The 15,999-nt window shown below is 52.3% G+C and overlaps 4 protein-coding genes across 4 annotated transcripts; 2 read left to right on the top strand and 2 right to left on the bottom strand.

The window, feature by feature from the left end:
• Nucleotides 1-637: 637 nt before the first annotated feature.
• Aud_010230 (questin oxidase family protein) lies at nt 638-2,114 on the top strand (the record flags this gene model as incomplete). Its single annotated transcript, XM_043295073.1, has 4 exons — nt 638-791; nt 850-1,506; nt 1,557-1,961; nt 2,023-2,114. The coding sequence occupies 4 exons, from the start codon at nt 638-640 to the stop codon at nt 2,112-2,114; spliced, it is 1,308 nt and encodes a 435-aa protein (XP_043151008.1).
• A 2,686-nt stretch (nt 2,115-4,800) lies between these two features.
• Nucleotides 4,801-7,863, bottom strand: Aud_010229 (putative NRPS-like enzyme; the record flags this gene model as incomplete). The annotated part of the gene is made up of 1 exon (XM_043295072.1): nt 4,801-7,863. One exon carries the CDS (start codon nt 7,861-7,863, stop codon nt 4,801-4,803), a length of 3,063 nt encoding a protein of 1,020 aa, XP_043151007.1.
• Nucleotides 7,864-8,397: 534 nt separating this feature from the next.
• On the top strand, nt 8,398-13,042 carry Aud_010228 (putative ABC multidrug transporter; the record flags this gene model as incomplete). Its single annotated transcript, XM_043295071.1, has 4 exons — nt 8,398-8,592; nt 8,638-9,419; nt 9,471-11,218; nt 11,277-13,042. 4 exons carry the CDS (start codon nt 8,398-8,400, stop codon nt 13,040-13,042), a joined length of 4,491 nt encoding a protein of 1,496 aa, XP_043151006.1.
• Nucleotides 13,043-13,147: 105 nt separating this feature from the next.
• Nucleotides 13,148-14,171, bottom strand: Aud_010227 (uncharacterized protein; the record flags this gene model as incomplete). The annotated part of the gene is made up of 2 exons (XM_043295070.1): nt 13,148-13,752; nt 14,132-14,171. The coding sequence occupies 2 exons, from the start codon at nt 14,169-14,171 to the stop codon at nt 13,148-13,150; spliced, it is 645 nt and encodes a 214-aa protein (XP_043151005.1).
• Nucleotides 14,172-15,999: the final 1,828 nt, after the last annotated feature.

Here is a 15,999-nt window from a genome sequence, read left to right as displayed (position 1 = left end):
GCCGTTCCACATCGCCATGCCCTCTCCATACGACTCACTAATGTTGACGTAAGTGTAATACTGGTCCGCCAAGGTAGGAAGGAGATCCGCATTGCGAAACCACTCTTGTAAATATAAAGCTAGCACTCCTTGCCGGAAGGTCGAGAAAGAAGCGATGAAGTATTTGTAGCCAGTGGAGCTACTCATGCTGATATCCCAAGCGCAGCTTTTGGGTCCCACAGGGATCATCTCGTGTAGCCCGTTGGGATACCACACGGATGCAAAAGCTGTCTTGGAAGCTCCGTTCGAGTTGGGTTCTATGGTCCATGAGATGAGGACTTCACCGGTCTCTAGGTATAGCCAAAGGCATCTAACTAATGGGGCGGCCCATTGAGGGTGAAATCCGAAATCCGAAATCCGAAATGCAATCGCGAATGTCAAACCCTAAATCAGAGGCGAAATGCTAAAACGTCAAAGAATGACTAAGTGCCGTGTCTTGATTGGGCAGGATCGGCCAAATGTAACTGAGACATGGGAGAACAACTCATGACGTCCGCAGCCTCGATATAGATCTATTTATGTCTGCGATCCTCCCAGCGTTTCAGGCTTAGAACTACAATCCTTCTTCTATCAGTGTGGAACATCTAAAGATCAAAAAATGGCTACTTCTACCAAGATTTACTTGACCCCAGCAAATAGGGGCGTTTTCAGTGCGCCCGGACTCAGCTGGGCATCCGCTCGTAGAGTGACCGAGGTTCTCCAGCACGACATGGAAAACCATCACATCTATCTCAACAATATTGAATTCCACGGTGAGCAGTCTCTACTGCCTATGGGATAAAGCGCATTTGTTCGCTAATATATCACAAGACCATATCGTGCATTTCATGCTTACAATTTGGGCTCTGGGCGCCTCTCCCGAAACAATTCAGGTGCAATATGAGCGAGAAAGCCGGCGCCAGCGGCCCGTATTTCCCAGAGATGAAGCTGTAATCCAGTCTTTCTTTGACAAGAAAGGATTTATGAAGCATTTGTATCGAGAGGAGCACTATTCCAACTATCTTGCCTTCTTCCAACGCGTGATCGCGGAGAAGGGCGTCCCCGCTGTCATCAATGAGTATCTTTTCGGCGGCGATGAGCTCGCCGAATCGCTGCTTTCACGGATGTTCGCGGGTCTGGTCCACCCTATTATCCATCTGGGGTTCGGCATTGAGTTCCAGCAGCCGGCGATTGTCGCTCAGGCCTTGGCCCAGGCGTCAGTGCACCCGGACTATCTCGCAGACTGCTTCTACAGGCCCACTGTGGCCTCTGCTAAATCTCACGAGACAAGCAAGAGTCTGATGGAGATTATGGAAGAGATGCGTGCAAATAAGACAATTCGAGACGCGTCCGTCCACGGCGATACCGATGTTTTTGAGCATGGTATCTTGTCGAGAGCCAGCGAAGAGGTCATTAAGCATATCAGCCAATGGACAGTATCTGAAAATCAGATTAATGACAAACTGGTTGAGATGATCAACACCGCCGGTATCTTTCAGCCCGTTCTGATTTCGGAAGATGTACTGATGAATATATAGTCTACTGGACTGCGACCGCCCAGAACCCGAAGAAGCAGTTAAAGCTCGACTTCTTCTTCATTCACGCCGTGAATCTCTCCATTTTTTTCAAGGCTTTTATGGAGCTGCCATATTTGAGTGCTGCCAACAAAGCACGTCTGCTGGAGATGAAAGGTCGCATGGATCTTTTGATCTGGGCATCGCGGAAAATGCCGGACCCGCAGCCCGACGATGTTCTCAACTATCCTATCCATCAAGGTTGGCCGGAAGTCTTCGCCAAGAGCTACCTTCATCCGACCGATGATGGCCACTTGGCTAAATTTGTCCGTACTGTTGCCTTGGCAGAGGAGCTCTGTCGACCCTATGAGGAATCTGGGAAGAAGCTTCCCGTCAGCGGAGATATGTGGCTCCAGATCGGTAATATCGGTAAGGTTTCGTCCTTCTTCAGCTTGCTTGAACTGCCTTTTAACATACCATGACATGTTAGCTGTTGACTCGGTGGGTGTGATCTTCAAGGACCTGTGGGTGCGAGGTTCTGGGTTTCCAGAGTCCTGGGAGAAGTTCGGACCTCGAAAGTAGCTGTCAACACGAGCCTGGAGACTTGAGCTATAGAGGCAGTAGTAGTCGTGTCTGCTGGGCATAAAGCGGCACCTGTAAAAATAGCCGGGCTTAACGACAGGCGTTTTTCGGTTTCGTTCCAATGGCTTGCCATACCGAGGTTGCAGTTGTCCAGTTATGACAAGTAATAACCAATGGCCACGCTTAATACCTACCATAATCCGGTTTTTCACGGTACAAGCCGAAGAAACTGGGGGTGCAACGAGAGTGCGGAGGCAGTGACACCAATTTCCGGAAGCACTGTACTAATAAGGGCTGGGGATGAAACTAAGGAGAGAGATTGGGGACGCGTTCAACAGCGTGTCGAGTCTGCTGGGAGGCTCAAGCCAAGGTAAGAAACGTAATCCAGACACCGGCTCACGGGCCAAAACGGTCAACGCTGTGCTGGACTTCGCCGAGGCGTCTCAACGGTTTCGCAGTCGCGCGCCACAAGCCACAAGGGCAGCCTAATAATGGGAGCGGCAACTAGGCCACGACAGGCCGTGATGAGGCTCTAAACTCGTTTCAGGAAGTGGAAGACTCTAACATGTACATACTCTGATATATATAATTGTTGTATCCCGCATATCGCCAGGCGAGGGAGTTCAAAGAACAAAGACGCAGCTATGGATACCATCGACAACTTTGCAGAATATTTGGTCGATAACTTTTTCATGCCTCCTGAGTTGATGCCGCCTACGAGGTCGATATATCCTGGCATGAGCTAGCTTTTTGATACGTTGTAGTTAGGGAGTCATGGGTGAAAACACCCCAGCCTACACCTGTATCATTATTCGCAAATCAGAATGCACCAGCGGGCACCAAAATTCGTGTGTCCGGGTTATGACAAGGGTGCCTTAAACATGATTACTGTCGCTCTGTTGTCTCCCGCAAGTTCGATAGAGCTGAAGCGAAAAAGCGGCTCGAGAAGGACGAGATTAGCAAAGATGATAATGGAGAGCTCTTAAGAAATCGGAGGAATGACCAATTCAAATATCTAGGAGTGGCACATATAATTCCCCATTCCCTTGTGATGGTCTCTTCTGAAGAGTCAGAATATGTACGTGATCGCATAGGGCGATCAGGTGCTTAGTGTCTTTCTAATTATAAGCATAGAGTGAGTCCAAAAGGGCTGCTTTGTACATTCTGGATATGTGCAATCCGGATATAGGCCCTCTTGTCGCAGGACTAGACATTGATAGTCCCTACAATGCTTTGACGCTAACTCACAATTACCATCGGTTGTTTGGATAGTTTGAGATATATTTCGAACAGAAGGACCTTGGCGTTGAGTACATATGTGTCATCAATTCTACCGAACAAAGGCCTTTTTTGCGCGATTCTCTATTTCCAGTTACCCAGGAGCATCATCTCAGTCCTGACCTTACTATTCATCCACCCGCTATGAAGCTTCGTAAGGCCCACTGTGCTATTGCACATATTCTGAAACTCAGCGGTGCAGGAGAGTATATAGAGAACACTTCGGGGGATGACTGAAATCTGTGTCAACGCAGATGGCTCTACAGATCTAGGACGCCTTGTAAGATCACAACTGGGAAACTGGTCAAATGCATTAGCTGTTTTCTAGCTCGATTGCTCTGGTGACTAAGTTGTATGAACGAATATGAAGACGACAATTGAGTGGGGACTATTATCTTGACTAGCTGACTTGCTCTTATTCTGGCGTGGCTGTGCCGCTTTGCAGATAAATAGCCGTGTCTTTCCGTGGCTAATAACGTTGAAATCAAACCTTATCGAGTCTAACCGATGCATACTATATTAAGCATGACAGGTCGAGACATGGCTGTGGGGAGCTCAGCAGCACAGTATTCATAATGGGTTCTCCCAGTGATATTATTTTTATCGCACTTAGAAAATTTCATCCTTAACGAGGTTCGATCTGTATCGATCCCTAACAAGTCAGGATTTTATAAAATAATACGTAATAAATGAAGCTTGTTACAGATAATACAGGTTCAAAAACCTCTGGTTTACTATCGTTCCTTTATACCTTTATATAGGTTTTAAGTATACTCTTCTCTTCCCCCCATTTTCTCCTCATCACTAGCATCTACGCCCAGTACAAGTAGAGCGGGGTAATGAAAACAGCGGATCAACTCTTAATGCATGGTATTTATTGGCGATACGCCCAGGCAAATGAAAATCATTATACAAATACCCCTCCCAAGTTTCTGACAGCTCTCATTGTGGATTTGATTCGATGTGCATGATTAGGAAAGCGCTTTGACACTTTACCATCCCTCTGAGCCTCACCATAGGCGCAACAAAAAACTTAATCGTAAAGGTAAACGAGAGACAACCACCTGCTCAAATACTGTATTTAAGGATGATTGTTTGGGATTGGCCCGAGGGGTGCATAGCTAGCCTGAGACCTTGTATTGACCATCCTCCAGTTCCACCTTATTAATCTGTCAATGCGGTGGGCAGGGTAAGTATTACTGATAAGACACCCGGCCAATAAGCTGCTATTTTTCCAGTGGCATGATCTCTCGCGGACCTGACGATATTATTGTGCGATTTTGGTGGTTCCAGTTGGCTACACCGAATACCTCGCTGGACGGGTGCGAGGACTACTACTTCGATTATCTAGGAAATCCTACCCACGGACTCCACCTGATGTACTTGTATGTGCAGGAGGTGGCTTTAGCTACTTAGCGGCAATTAACTCCGCGACACTTGTAGAATCCGTCGCGTTGATAAGTCCTGACAAGATCTCCCCGGGCAGACCAGCCACGGCCTTCGCCCAGTATAAATCCACCTTCTCCAACTGAACCTCAAACTCCGTCGCCACATGCTGACCCCGCTGGGTGATGTACCACGATAGCGTATAATAATGCTTCTGGCGGTCCTTGTGGCTCCAATTCCGCGACGGCTCGGGAACGTCCAGGAAGCAGAGCACGTTGGATGTGTTCGTGCGGGGGTCGGCCATCAGAGATGGAGGCAGCGAATGCGTGAGCCCATCAAACTCAATAATATCGAGAGTGGTCTTGTGCACGGCCGAGAGCCAGTCGTGCACGGTTGCGTCCTTGCCAATGCTGGTGCTGAATAAAGAGCGACAGAGAAGCGGTCCGACAACGGAGGGGGCCGATGGCCACGGGACTGTGCGGCCCGAGAGACTGACGGAGAAGCCGACGCGGGCCCACGAGGTGATTCTATGGAGAAAGAGCGCCCATGCAGCGTAGATCATTGTGCTGGGGGTCACAGAGAGACGGCGAGATGAGGCGTCGAGGGCGGCCCGGGTGATGGAAGGGGATGACTGGAGACGGATGAGATTGAGGCCTTCCGGTGGGGGAGGTTCTTTCGGGGCCGGGAGTTGCAGGACGGATGAGGCAGGTAGGGGCTCTAGCATCTTGGTGAAACATTGCGTTGCCCGCTCGATGTTGGCTTGTGTGTAGCTGTGCATGAACCGCGCGAAGTCCTTGAACCGGGGGCCTGGTGCTACTTCGCCACCTGCTAGGGCGGTTTCCAGGTCCTGCGACAGGATGGCAGAGGAGAACACATCAGTGAGGACGTGATGGATCCGCGTTACAAAGGCGAGTGCTCTGCGGCCGGGCACAGAGATGCAGGTCACCGCGCAGTAAGGGACTTCGTTGTCGGCGAGCGTGGTCCTGCTCACAGCCTGCCATGATTCTTCTTCAGCTGCCTCACAGGCTTGCTCGAACTCGTCTTCAGACACGCTGACCTCGTCCCAGGTGAGATTGAGTCGGCCAAGGTCGGAGAGGGTGAAGTCCGTTAGATCAAACCGCGTGCAGAAGATGCTGTGTGCTGAGAGCGTCTTTTCCATAGCCCCACGAAGGTCACTGGCGGTAGGAGTTTGGGAGGGGTCCCCGATGTACTTGGTCAGGCCAATGATAGCGAAGGTATGTGGTGTCTCTAAAGACCGGGTGAGGAAGAGCCTCTGCACAGGTGTCGCTGTAGCCTGCAAGCTCCTGAATCCTCCCTCCGCAACTTCGGCGTTAGACTGGCTTCTCAGGCGGTCTTCCAGCCGTTCGATCGTGTCTAGTTTGAGGACTTGCGCGGCAGGAATTGAGTACCCTCGCTGCTTTAGAAAGTTTGAAACTTGAATGGCTGCCAACGAGTTTCCTCCCAGTCGCGTGAAAGACGAGCTCCGGTCTGTATTCCTGAATCGATTCTGCAGACACCGGGAAAAGGCCAAACGTAACGCGTCATAAGTCGTGAGACTGTCTGTCTTGAGAAGACAAGCGCCTTCGTCGGGAGCATCATCTTGGCCCAGCTTCTCGTCCAATTGGGCCTGGAGCGCTAAGCGATCCGTCTTACTATTAACACTGAGAGGGAAACTGTCCATGGCGAAGATCATATCAGGGATGACAAACGGATCTGCACGACTCTGCATAAATTTGCGTAGTTCTTCGACATCAACTGTGGACGGTTGCACACAGCCCACAAGCCTATCATGCCACTGGAAAGCCACGGCTAAGTTGACCTGAGGATAAGCCTGCATCGCCGGTTCAACTTCAGTCTCCAGATTGATTAAGAAACCACGATTTTTGACGAGCGAATCTGCACGACCTGCCCATACCAGCTGTCCATCTTCGGTCCTGCGTGCGAGATCCCCTGTCCTGTAGAAGTGCTCGCCGTTCCATTCGATGAACTTTTTCGCTGTTAGTGTAGGATTGTTGAGATATCCAGCAGCCAAACCGGGCCCTGAGATCAGGACCTCGCCATAGTTGGACTCCTTCATCTCCTCATCGACCAAGACAACCTTCACCCCGGGGATAAGTTCGCCAAAAGGCACCTCCTGGTCTGGATGCAGTTCCCCGAAACTGATCACACAGGTCGTTTCTGACGGACCGTATGTGGTGAACACTTTTCTGCTTTTCGTAATCCACCGTCGCACAACCTCCAGCTTTGGCGCTTCAGCACCCAGGAATATATAGCGAACGCGATTGTAAGAGCCCGACGGATCCAACGCAGCAAGCATAGACGGTGTCAGGTTTAAGGATTGGCAAGTCGTCGCTACCTCTGGGAAGTCTGATGGCGAGGCCATCACCAGCGTGGCACCCTTGGACAAAGTCGTCCAGACAACTGCAGCGCAGCCATCGAAGGCGATGGAGAACGCAAGCAGGCACCGACCTCCTTGCTCCGCGGCGTCTTCGAGCTCCTTGCTGTGCTGCACGGTACAGACTGCGTATATACCCCTGTGATACACCATCACTCCTTTCGGCTTGCCCGTTGTGCCCGAGGTGAAGATAATCCACGCAAGGTCCCCGGCCCGCATTCCGCTTCGGCGTGCCTCCAGCTCCACTCGTAGGCCGTCCTTGTCCGATGGTGACGAGACAAGCCATTCCCTCTGGAAATTCACCGTGATGACAGGTAATTGGAGGCCGGGACAGGTGCTAGTGATGACCGCTACCGAGGAGGCCAGCTCGGAGAGTGCGGCCTCGATCCGAACACGACTCCAGGCGGCCACATCCATCGGTGCATAGCAGGCCCCTACCCTCAAGATCCCGATCACTGCCGGAAGCATCTCCAGCGACATTTGGGTCAACAGCGGCACTCGGGCGCGTGGCTGTACGCCGGCCAATAATAAGGCGCGACTAACATGGAGAGAGGCATTGCGGAGAGCCCCATAGGTGAGGGATTCGCCTTGCCATTCCGCTGCGACTCTCTCCGGGTATTTCTCGGCCCATTCGTCGAAGAGGTCGACGACGGTGCCCTCTAGTGGCTCTGAGGAATGTGAGCCTTTCATTGTTCGAGTGGTGAGATTGGAGATAGTATGCGGGGTGGGCTGGGAGATATGTGGAGCATCCACGTAGAATCCTTCGGTTATGGACCAAATAGCTCCATTGTTTTATAGATCCTCTTGTGTATCTGGAAATATCCGTCTTGGCTGAGTTTAGGTGCCAGTTTCACGGGTGACAGTCTGTGGCTGACATCCGGTGGCTGACAGCCGAAATAGCTGCTGCAGGGTGAATTCCCTGATATGTGACTAGAGGGTTGTCAGCCATCAAACCACTGCGCCAAAAAGGTGTCTAGACGACCATTTCTCACATAGTACGGAGTAGAAATGATAGGCTTATTCTGGTTGACAAGGGTCTAGAGGTAGACCAAATGCTCTGACTGGTGATTGGGGCTTGTAGCCCAGAATAGCGTGTGCGCTAATGACTGCACTTATCATGCAATGTCACCGTCATTTCTTGCTTTTCCCCATCTGAAACTCTTCCTTCCCTCTTTTTGCCCCAGAGAGTAGAGATTCGGAGGAGCGGGAATCGCTGTTTCAAAAATGCCCTTCACTAATGGGGAGGGCAACATGCTCCATCTCAACCACGAACAATTTGACTTCAACCCTCAATTTGAGAGTCTCTTCTTCTCGATTATTCCCTCCATCTTGTTTATTCCATCGTCGCTATGGCGAACTGTGGCACGGATACGCAAGCCTGTTGTGGTGAATGCGCCCATCTTGCAATTCATCAAAACAGTATGCCCTCCTCTATTACACGGTTTCTGCCCGCTGACTGCTTAGGGTGCCATCGTAATTTACGCTGGCTTGGAACTTGCACTCCTTATACTAGCCGCGGTCGGGTGCTTTAGCATTAGCCGCATGTTGACCGCTTCCTCCGTCCTGCAGCTTATATCGGCCCTTTTCATGCTGACGGTAAGTGTGGTGGATCACAGCCGCAGCCCTAGACCATCGATGCTGCTTAACAGCTACTTGTTTCTCACCCTTCTCCTCGATATCGCCCGAGCAAGAACGCTGTTCCTGTCGTCAGACCATGGTTCCGAGATCGTGTACAGCAGTATATTCTGTGCATCGGTCGGGCTGAAGACGGCCATCTTGTTACTAGAGGCCTGCCAAAAAGCAAGGTGGGTGACCTGGGACGCAACGAAACACAGCCCCGAGGAGACGAGCGGAATATTTTCGCTAGGCGTCTTCTTCTGGCTGAATAAGCTCTTCTTGGCTGGCTATAGACATACCTTCACAATCGAAAGCCTCTACCCCCTCGACAGCACCTTCGACGCACAAGCCCTGCATGAGGAATTCGCGAAGAACATGGACTACACAAAGCTGAAGGGAGATACATTCGGCCTTCTGAAGGTGCTAGTACGTACACTGTGGGTGCAACTACTCCTACCTATTCCTCCGAGGGCGGCTTTGATTGCGTTCTACATCTGCCAACCTCTCTTCATCGAGAGTCTCGTCACGTATCTGTCTCATTCAGAGCCAGATCCAAATGTGGGATATGGGCTAATCGGCGCTGCCATACTCATCTACTCGGGGATTGGAATCTCCTATGCCTTGTACTGGTACGGATACCTGCTGTTACGGCATATTTCAGTGACTCACACGATCACTAGGTACTGCCACCACCGACTGCGGACGATGGTCCGCTCCATTCTAGTCACTGAGACGTTTAAAGCCGCTACAAGAATCCGGCTGGGATCAGGCGATGATAGCGCTGCGCTGACACTCATGAGCACCGACATGGAGCGCATCAGAATGGGTCTCCGCTTCGTGCACGAGACGTGGGCGAGCGTGATCCAGGCGGGCCTCGCCGCCTGGATGCTCTATCGGCAACTCGGGGTCGTGTTCGTTGCCCCCGTGGGTGTGGTGGTAGTTTGCTTCGTTGGCTTAGGGATCCTGATCAACTTCACCGGTGACTCGCAACGATCCTGGATGTCCGGGGTCCAGAAACGGGTCGGGCTCACAGCCACCGTCATCGCCAGCATGAAGTCGCTCAAGATATCCGGTCTCACTGGTCCCGTGGCCGAGTACGTCCAGCAGTTGCGTGTCGACGAACTCGCTGCTGGCGCCCGATACCGCAGGATTATGATCACCGCCGCCGTCTTCGCATTCATGCCTCAGTTGATCAGCCCTCCGCTGACCTTCGCTTTCGCCCAGACCACACTGAATGCTTCGACCATGTTTACCAGTCTTTCGTTCCTGACTCTGTTGACTCAGCCGCTGTCGCAGCTTTTCCAGTCGATCCCAGAGCTCGTTTCGGGCCTGGCCTGCTTGGGTCGGATTCAGGCATTTTTGGAATTGGAGCCTCATCAGGACTATCGGCAGCCCCTGGTCGAAGCCCAGAGTTGCGGCATGGAGAAGAGTTCAAAGCAGTTTAACCTAAAACCTACGAATTGCATCGTCATCCGAGACGCAAACTTCGGATGGAAAGCAGACAAATTCGTCCTGAACAATATCAACACTCAAATCCCCGCCTCGTCCCTGACGATGGTCATCGGTCCCGTCGGCTCAGGCAAATCAACATTCTGCAAGGCCCTTCTAGGCGAAATTCCTTTCAGCCACGGCAGCGTCGTGATGAGCGCTTCCCCCCGTCACGTCGGTTTCTGCGAACAAACTGCCTTTCTCTGGAACGGTACGATCAGAGAGAACATCGTGGGATTCACCCCCTTTGACCGCGAGCGGTATGACCAAGTCATTGAAGCCACTTCCCTGCGCTTCGACCTCGCCACCCTATCCCAGGGAGACCAGACGAATATCGGGTCGGATGGTGTAGCGTTGTCGGGCGGGCAGAAGCAGCGTCTGTCTCTTGCCCGAGCACTATATCTACCTTCAGACTTTTTGATCCTGGACGATGTGTTCAGCGGGTTGGACGCTGATACCGAGGAGCAAGTCTTTCGGCAGGTCTTTGGACCGGATGGTCTCCTGCGACAACGGGGGTCGACGGTGGTTCTGTGCACACATAGTGTCAGGCATCTCCCGACTGCGGACTACATCATCACGCTCGAAAACGGTAGCGTTGCAGAGCAGGGCACCTTTGTCCATTTGTCGACCCGTGCGGGTTATGTTCAGCGTCTGGAGCTGGGACTAAAGCAGGAGGGCGAGGATACTACTGCTGACGATGAGCCTGGTCCTTGTCCCGAACACAAGGGCCAGACTGGGGATGGCAAGAAACTCGAACCTGCGATCATTGTTAACAGCACGCAATCATCCACCCCAATTGCCCCAACGGTGGCCGCAGCCCGGCAGGTCGGTGACGCCACCGTCTATAAGCTGTATATCAGAAGCATGGGATGGTTTGTGGCGGCTTGTAGTCTGTTCTTTGCGGCCCTCTGGGGTCTGTTCACCAATTACCCAACCATCTGTGCGTCTCCGCTGCCTTTATCTTCAATCGATTTCATCAATTAACTTGATAAATGCAGGGCTCACATACTGGAGTGACGCCACCGAGTCCGTCCATCCTGCGCACTCCAAATCCTACTACGCGGGGATCTATGCCCTCCTGCAGATCTGCGCCATCATCGCCCTCCTCCTCCTGGGGATAACGCTCTTCATCGTCTCTGTGAAGAAAGCCGGCGCCAATCTCCACCAGCAGGCCTTACGCACCCTGGTTCGTGCACCACTCTCCTTCTTCACGAATACAGACACCGGGGTGGTCACGAACCTCTTCTCCCAGGATCTCAACCTCATCGACACTGAACTCCCGGAGGCTACCCTCAACACCCTCTTTTGCGTATTTCAGTCGATCGGCCAGGCAGTTGTGATGCTCACCTCCTCCGTCTACCTGGCCATCAGCTACCCGATCCTGGGGGCCTTGCTCTACTTTGTGCAGAAATACTACCTCCGCACGTCGCGGCAGCTGCGATTGCTCGACCTGGAGGCCAAGAGTCCGCTCTACACGCATTTCCTCGACACGCTCAAGGGGATCGCCACGCTGCGCGCCTTCGGGTTCATCCCGGATGATATACACAAGAACGCCCGTCTCGTGGACTCCAGCCAGCGCGCGGCGTATCTCCTCCTCATGATCCAGGAGTGGCTGAACCTGGTCCTCAACCTCGTCGTGATGGTCATCGCGGCGGTCTTGACGACGCTGGCCGTCCGGCTGCATTCGAACTCGGCCTTCGCCGGTGCATCACTGTACTCGCTGATGACCTTCGGCGAGAGCCTCTCCGGGATCGTGATTTACTACACCAGACTGGAGACCTCCATCGGCGCGATCGCGAGACTGAAAACCTTCAATGAGACCGTCACGCCGGAGGACCGCGACGGTCCTGGAGAGGAGGACATCGTCCCAGACACGAACTGGCCGGATCGCGGGCTGGTCGAGTTGCGCGGTGTATCCGCGCGGTACAAATCCACCACCGTGTCTGAATCTGACTCTGAATCCGACTCTAACTCCGTCGCCTCTGGCGCCACCAAGCCGCCCCTAGCCCTCAAGAACATCACTCTAACCATCCACCCGGGGGAAAAGGTCGCCATCTGCGGCCGCACCGGCAGCGGTAAATCCAGCTTCCTCGCTCTCCTGCTGAAGCTCCTCGATCCGCTGCCTTCAACCGACAACAGTCATGACCAGGACCCTCCGGTCTTGATCGACAACATCCCGCTGCACCGCATCCACCGCGCGACCCTCCGCCAACGCCTCATCGCCGTCCCCCAGGACCCCGTCTTCCTGCCTGACGGCTCGTCCTTCCGCGCGAACCTTGATCCGACCGACACCGCGACCCCGGCGGAGTGCCAGCGGGTCCTCGAAGCGGTTCGGTTGTGGGGGTTTGTTCAGGAACGGGCGGAGGGGCTGCATGCGCCCGTCACGGCAGGGACCTTGAGTGCCGGGCAGAGGCAGCTGTTCTCGCTGGGGCGGGCGGTGCTCCGTGCTATGCTTCGCGTTCGTTCAAGGTCTTCCTCGCCCGAGGAGGGGTCCGACAATCAAGTTCAAGGGGGGATCCTCCTCCTCGACGAAGCCAGCTCCAGTGTGGACCGGGAAACCGAGCGGATGATGCAGGAGATCATTCGGGCGGAGTTCAGACACTACACGATCATCGCGGTGAGTCATCGGCTGGAGATGATCATGGACTTCGATCGGGTGGTGGTGATGGATCGCGGGGAGGTGGTGGAGGTTGGGAATCCAGTGGCCTTGAAAGGGGGGGCTGGGAGTCGGTTTGGGGAGTTGGTGGCCGCTGCTGGTGCGTAAAAACTTTTCACAACATCCGTTCAGTACTAGCTCTACCCTACCATACTTTATCTCAATTGAATCGTATTTATAATCACACTCTAGACGGCAAAATGAATACAACAACTAAGAGACAAGATCATCTCCACTCGTAGCGTCCAAAACCACCCTACAACCCCCCGCAAACCGCGCATACATCTCCAGCAATTGCCGTTGACTGACCCTCGAATGCATCAACGGATACCCAATCCACGGAACCTCCCCAGCCGAAGAAAACAGTGTTCCTGGTGCGACTGACAGCTCCGCCCGTGACACATGCGGCACGATCTTGGGTATCGCCTCGTACACCTGTTCAAAGAAGTCCCCCGGCACCCTCACCCAGTCGCGATGCACCGGGATCATGCAGTGTGCATTCCAGTACTGCGCGCCCCCGCCGTCGCCGGGATGATGGCCCCCCGGGAAGAGAGACGGGCTCGACAGCGCGCGGAAGCGGTCGCGGTCATTCACCGCGCGCAGGAGCTGGAGGGCGCCGAGGTCCACCCCGTACGTATACAGAGTGGACCAGGTGCCTCCGGTGCCGGGGGGACGGACGTTGACCTCGATGAGGAAGGGGTCGGACTGGGGGGCCGGGTAGCTCGCGGTGCTGCGTGCGGATTGGCTTATGCCGTCGCCAGCAGCTGCCGTCGTGGAGATCCAGCGCAGTGACTGGTTCGGGTTGCGGCCGACTACAGCTGCAGGCGACGGTCAGGGTGGGACGTCGCTGGCGGCGTTGGTGGGTCCGGTGGATCCCGTGGAGGTCCCAGTTGGGGCCTGGCGGGGGACGCGGGGGGTCTCGATCCCCGCAAGAATCGTCCGGCCACGCACGGTCCCTCGCACGTAGTGGTTAAGAATTTCGTAGAGCACTTACCCACTCCTCAGCCAGGGAAAAAATATTTAAGGCGGTTAACGCTTTCCAGGTTACACAAAATTGGTCCAAGAACGCCCTATCTGCATCGGACCCGTTGGGCACGATGAGAATCCTTTGTATGTACAAGGTCAGTGGTCATTCTGGCCTTGGTACATTCTTGACCTCATAATGTAGCGCCGAAGACAATGGTATGGTCGTCTTACCCATAGTCTTGGATCCCGCATGACCGGTAGCCCGACACATAGGGACCAATAGCTCCAGCCTTGATTTACTCTTCATATCCCCAAGATTCCTGCAAACAGGTATACAAGAGCAACAGGCATCATGGTTTTCAGGTAGGGCCCTTCTCAATTCCATCCTATCCATGATATCTTCTAAGTCGTTAGGATCATTCAGGATTTTCAAGCCACATTGGAGCAAGCAGCTCGACCCAAGAGCCTTCATCATTCCGCAGCATCTCCGCTTCCAGAAAATATTCGTCGTTGTAGCCACATTGATAAGCGCACTTGCCTTAGCGGTTTCGACCTTTAATGAGTTCCATCCCACAACATCTAGACTTGCGCAGGTCTCCGAGGGCTTCCTACGCAGCCCCGCTAGCACAACAGTTTATAGCAGCAGGTGTTGCCACCATGTTACTTCTCCCACTTGAAGGCGCACAAAAAGGAACACAAAGGGACCTGGCTGTCGCTTGATCACCTTGGGTCTTTCTTGCTTTATCGATTGTTGAATTCTTAATTGGATTGGTCTGTTGGTATGCAAGTACAAATACTCAATGGCGCGGAGCATTAATGGAAACACAATTGGCAACTCTCCTCGCCACCGTATTCTGCTATATTTGTGGATGTGGTTTTCCTTGGATCAGAGAGGCGGGCTAGGCATGGAAGAGGCACAGATTGTCTTAACGCACAAGCGCGTTGCGGACGAACGATGACTTCCCTGTTGAAGCTATTGAATTTTACGCAATAGATGGACGAAGGATTGAACAGCAGTCGTCAAATTATTTGGCATTAATAACGTATTTCATGATGGGCCATCTCGTAATTATTACAAGGCAGTTGAAATCGAAGCATCTAGGGGTTACTATAAAGTCTATTATGAATGCTTCGTGCTCCTCTTGTTGCAAACCTAATAAGGTCATCAACTACCCTAGGCGTGGCATATTCCTTAAATGAATTACTCAAAGGCGACAGTGCGGGTTTAGTCATTGTACTGTTAGTAGAGCCAATCCTTTCAGGTATTTATGGAACACAGGCATCGCTCTTCCACTACACCTTTTCGCAAGGCTTGCATGGAGCGCCGTAGTCCACCCACCGCTGCACCTATTACTTATGGAAAATTTACGAGCAAAACTTGTGACGTAGGAACGCATCAGTAGCCCATCATTTGAACACAATAAGTTACATAAGCAACCTGTGAGCCAATAAAAATGAGCCTTTTACAAGGAGGAAAAGCATATTAATTCGTATGGCCTTATTAATAATAATATATGCTACGTCCGTCTAGCTCTCTTCAGCCTTGATGACATATTGATTCCGTAGATTCTCGCCTCTTTTGTGAATTCTGGGTTTCGTTAAGACCCCAGACGTTGGTTATAACCATTTAGAAGATCCGGGGCACACTATCTAAGCTGGTTTAATTTCTACAAACAACGTCTTGTTCGATGTCTTCCTAAAACGGGCTGCAACCGTGATTGTGGCGCCACTTCTACATTTCATTGGACGGTGATAGACGGATGGTGTTGAATAAACCTCGACCAAAGCTTGCTTAAGCGGAATAGACTGCTGAAAGTAAAGTATGTTATTTTGTTATGGGGGGACTAATATGATTCTTTAAGCTACGCCTTGGGCCCAGTAGACTGGGGTTTGTGTAACGCCAACTCAATTCATCTCATGGTGTTCTAATTAAAAATGTGCTTTAGCATTTGATAACTAGAACTGTATGTGGTATTCCTACTAATAGTCTAGTATCCTGTTTATTACTGTGATGTAATCGACTTTGAAATAATTTGATCCTAGTTGCTAGTGTTACTAAGTCTTCCCCGTCTCTGTGAGTGATTAAGCTGCAAACGGCA

The sequence above is a fragment of the Aspergillus udagawae genome, assembly GCF_001078395.1.
Source record: "Aspergillus udagawae IFM 46973 DNA, scaffold_8, whole genome shotgun sequence".
In the NCBI taxonomy this organism is placed as follows: Eukaryota; Fungi; Ascomycota; class Eurotiomycetes; order Eurotiales; family Aspergillaceae; genus Aspergillus; species Aspergillus udagawae.
Note: the sequence above shows the minus strand (reverse complement) of the source record. Positions and strands in the feature narration are given on the sequence as shown.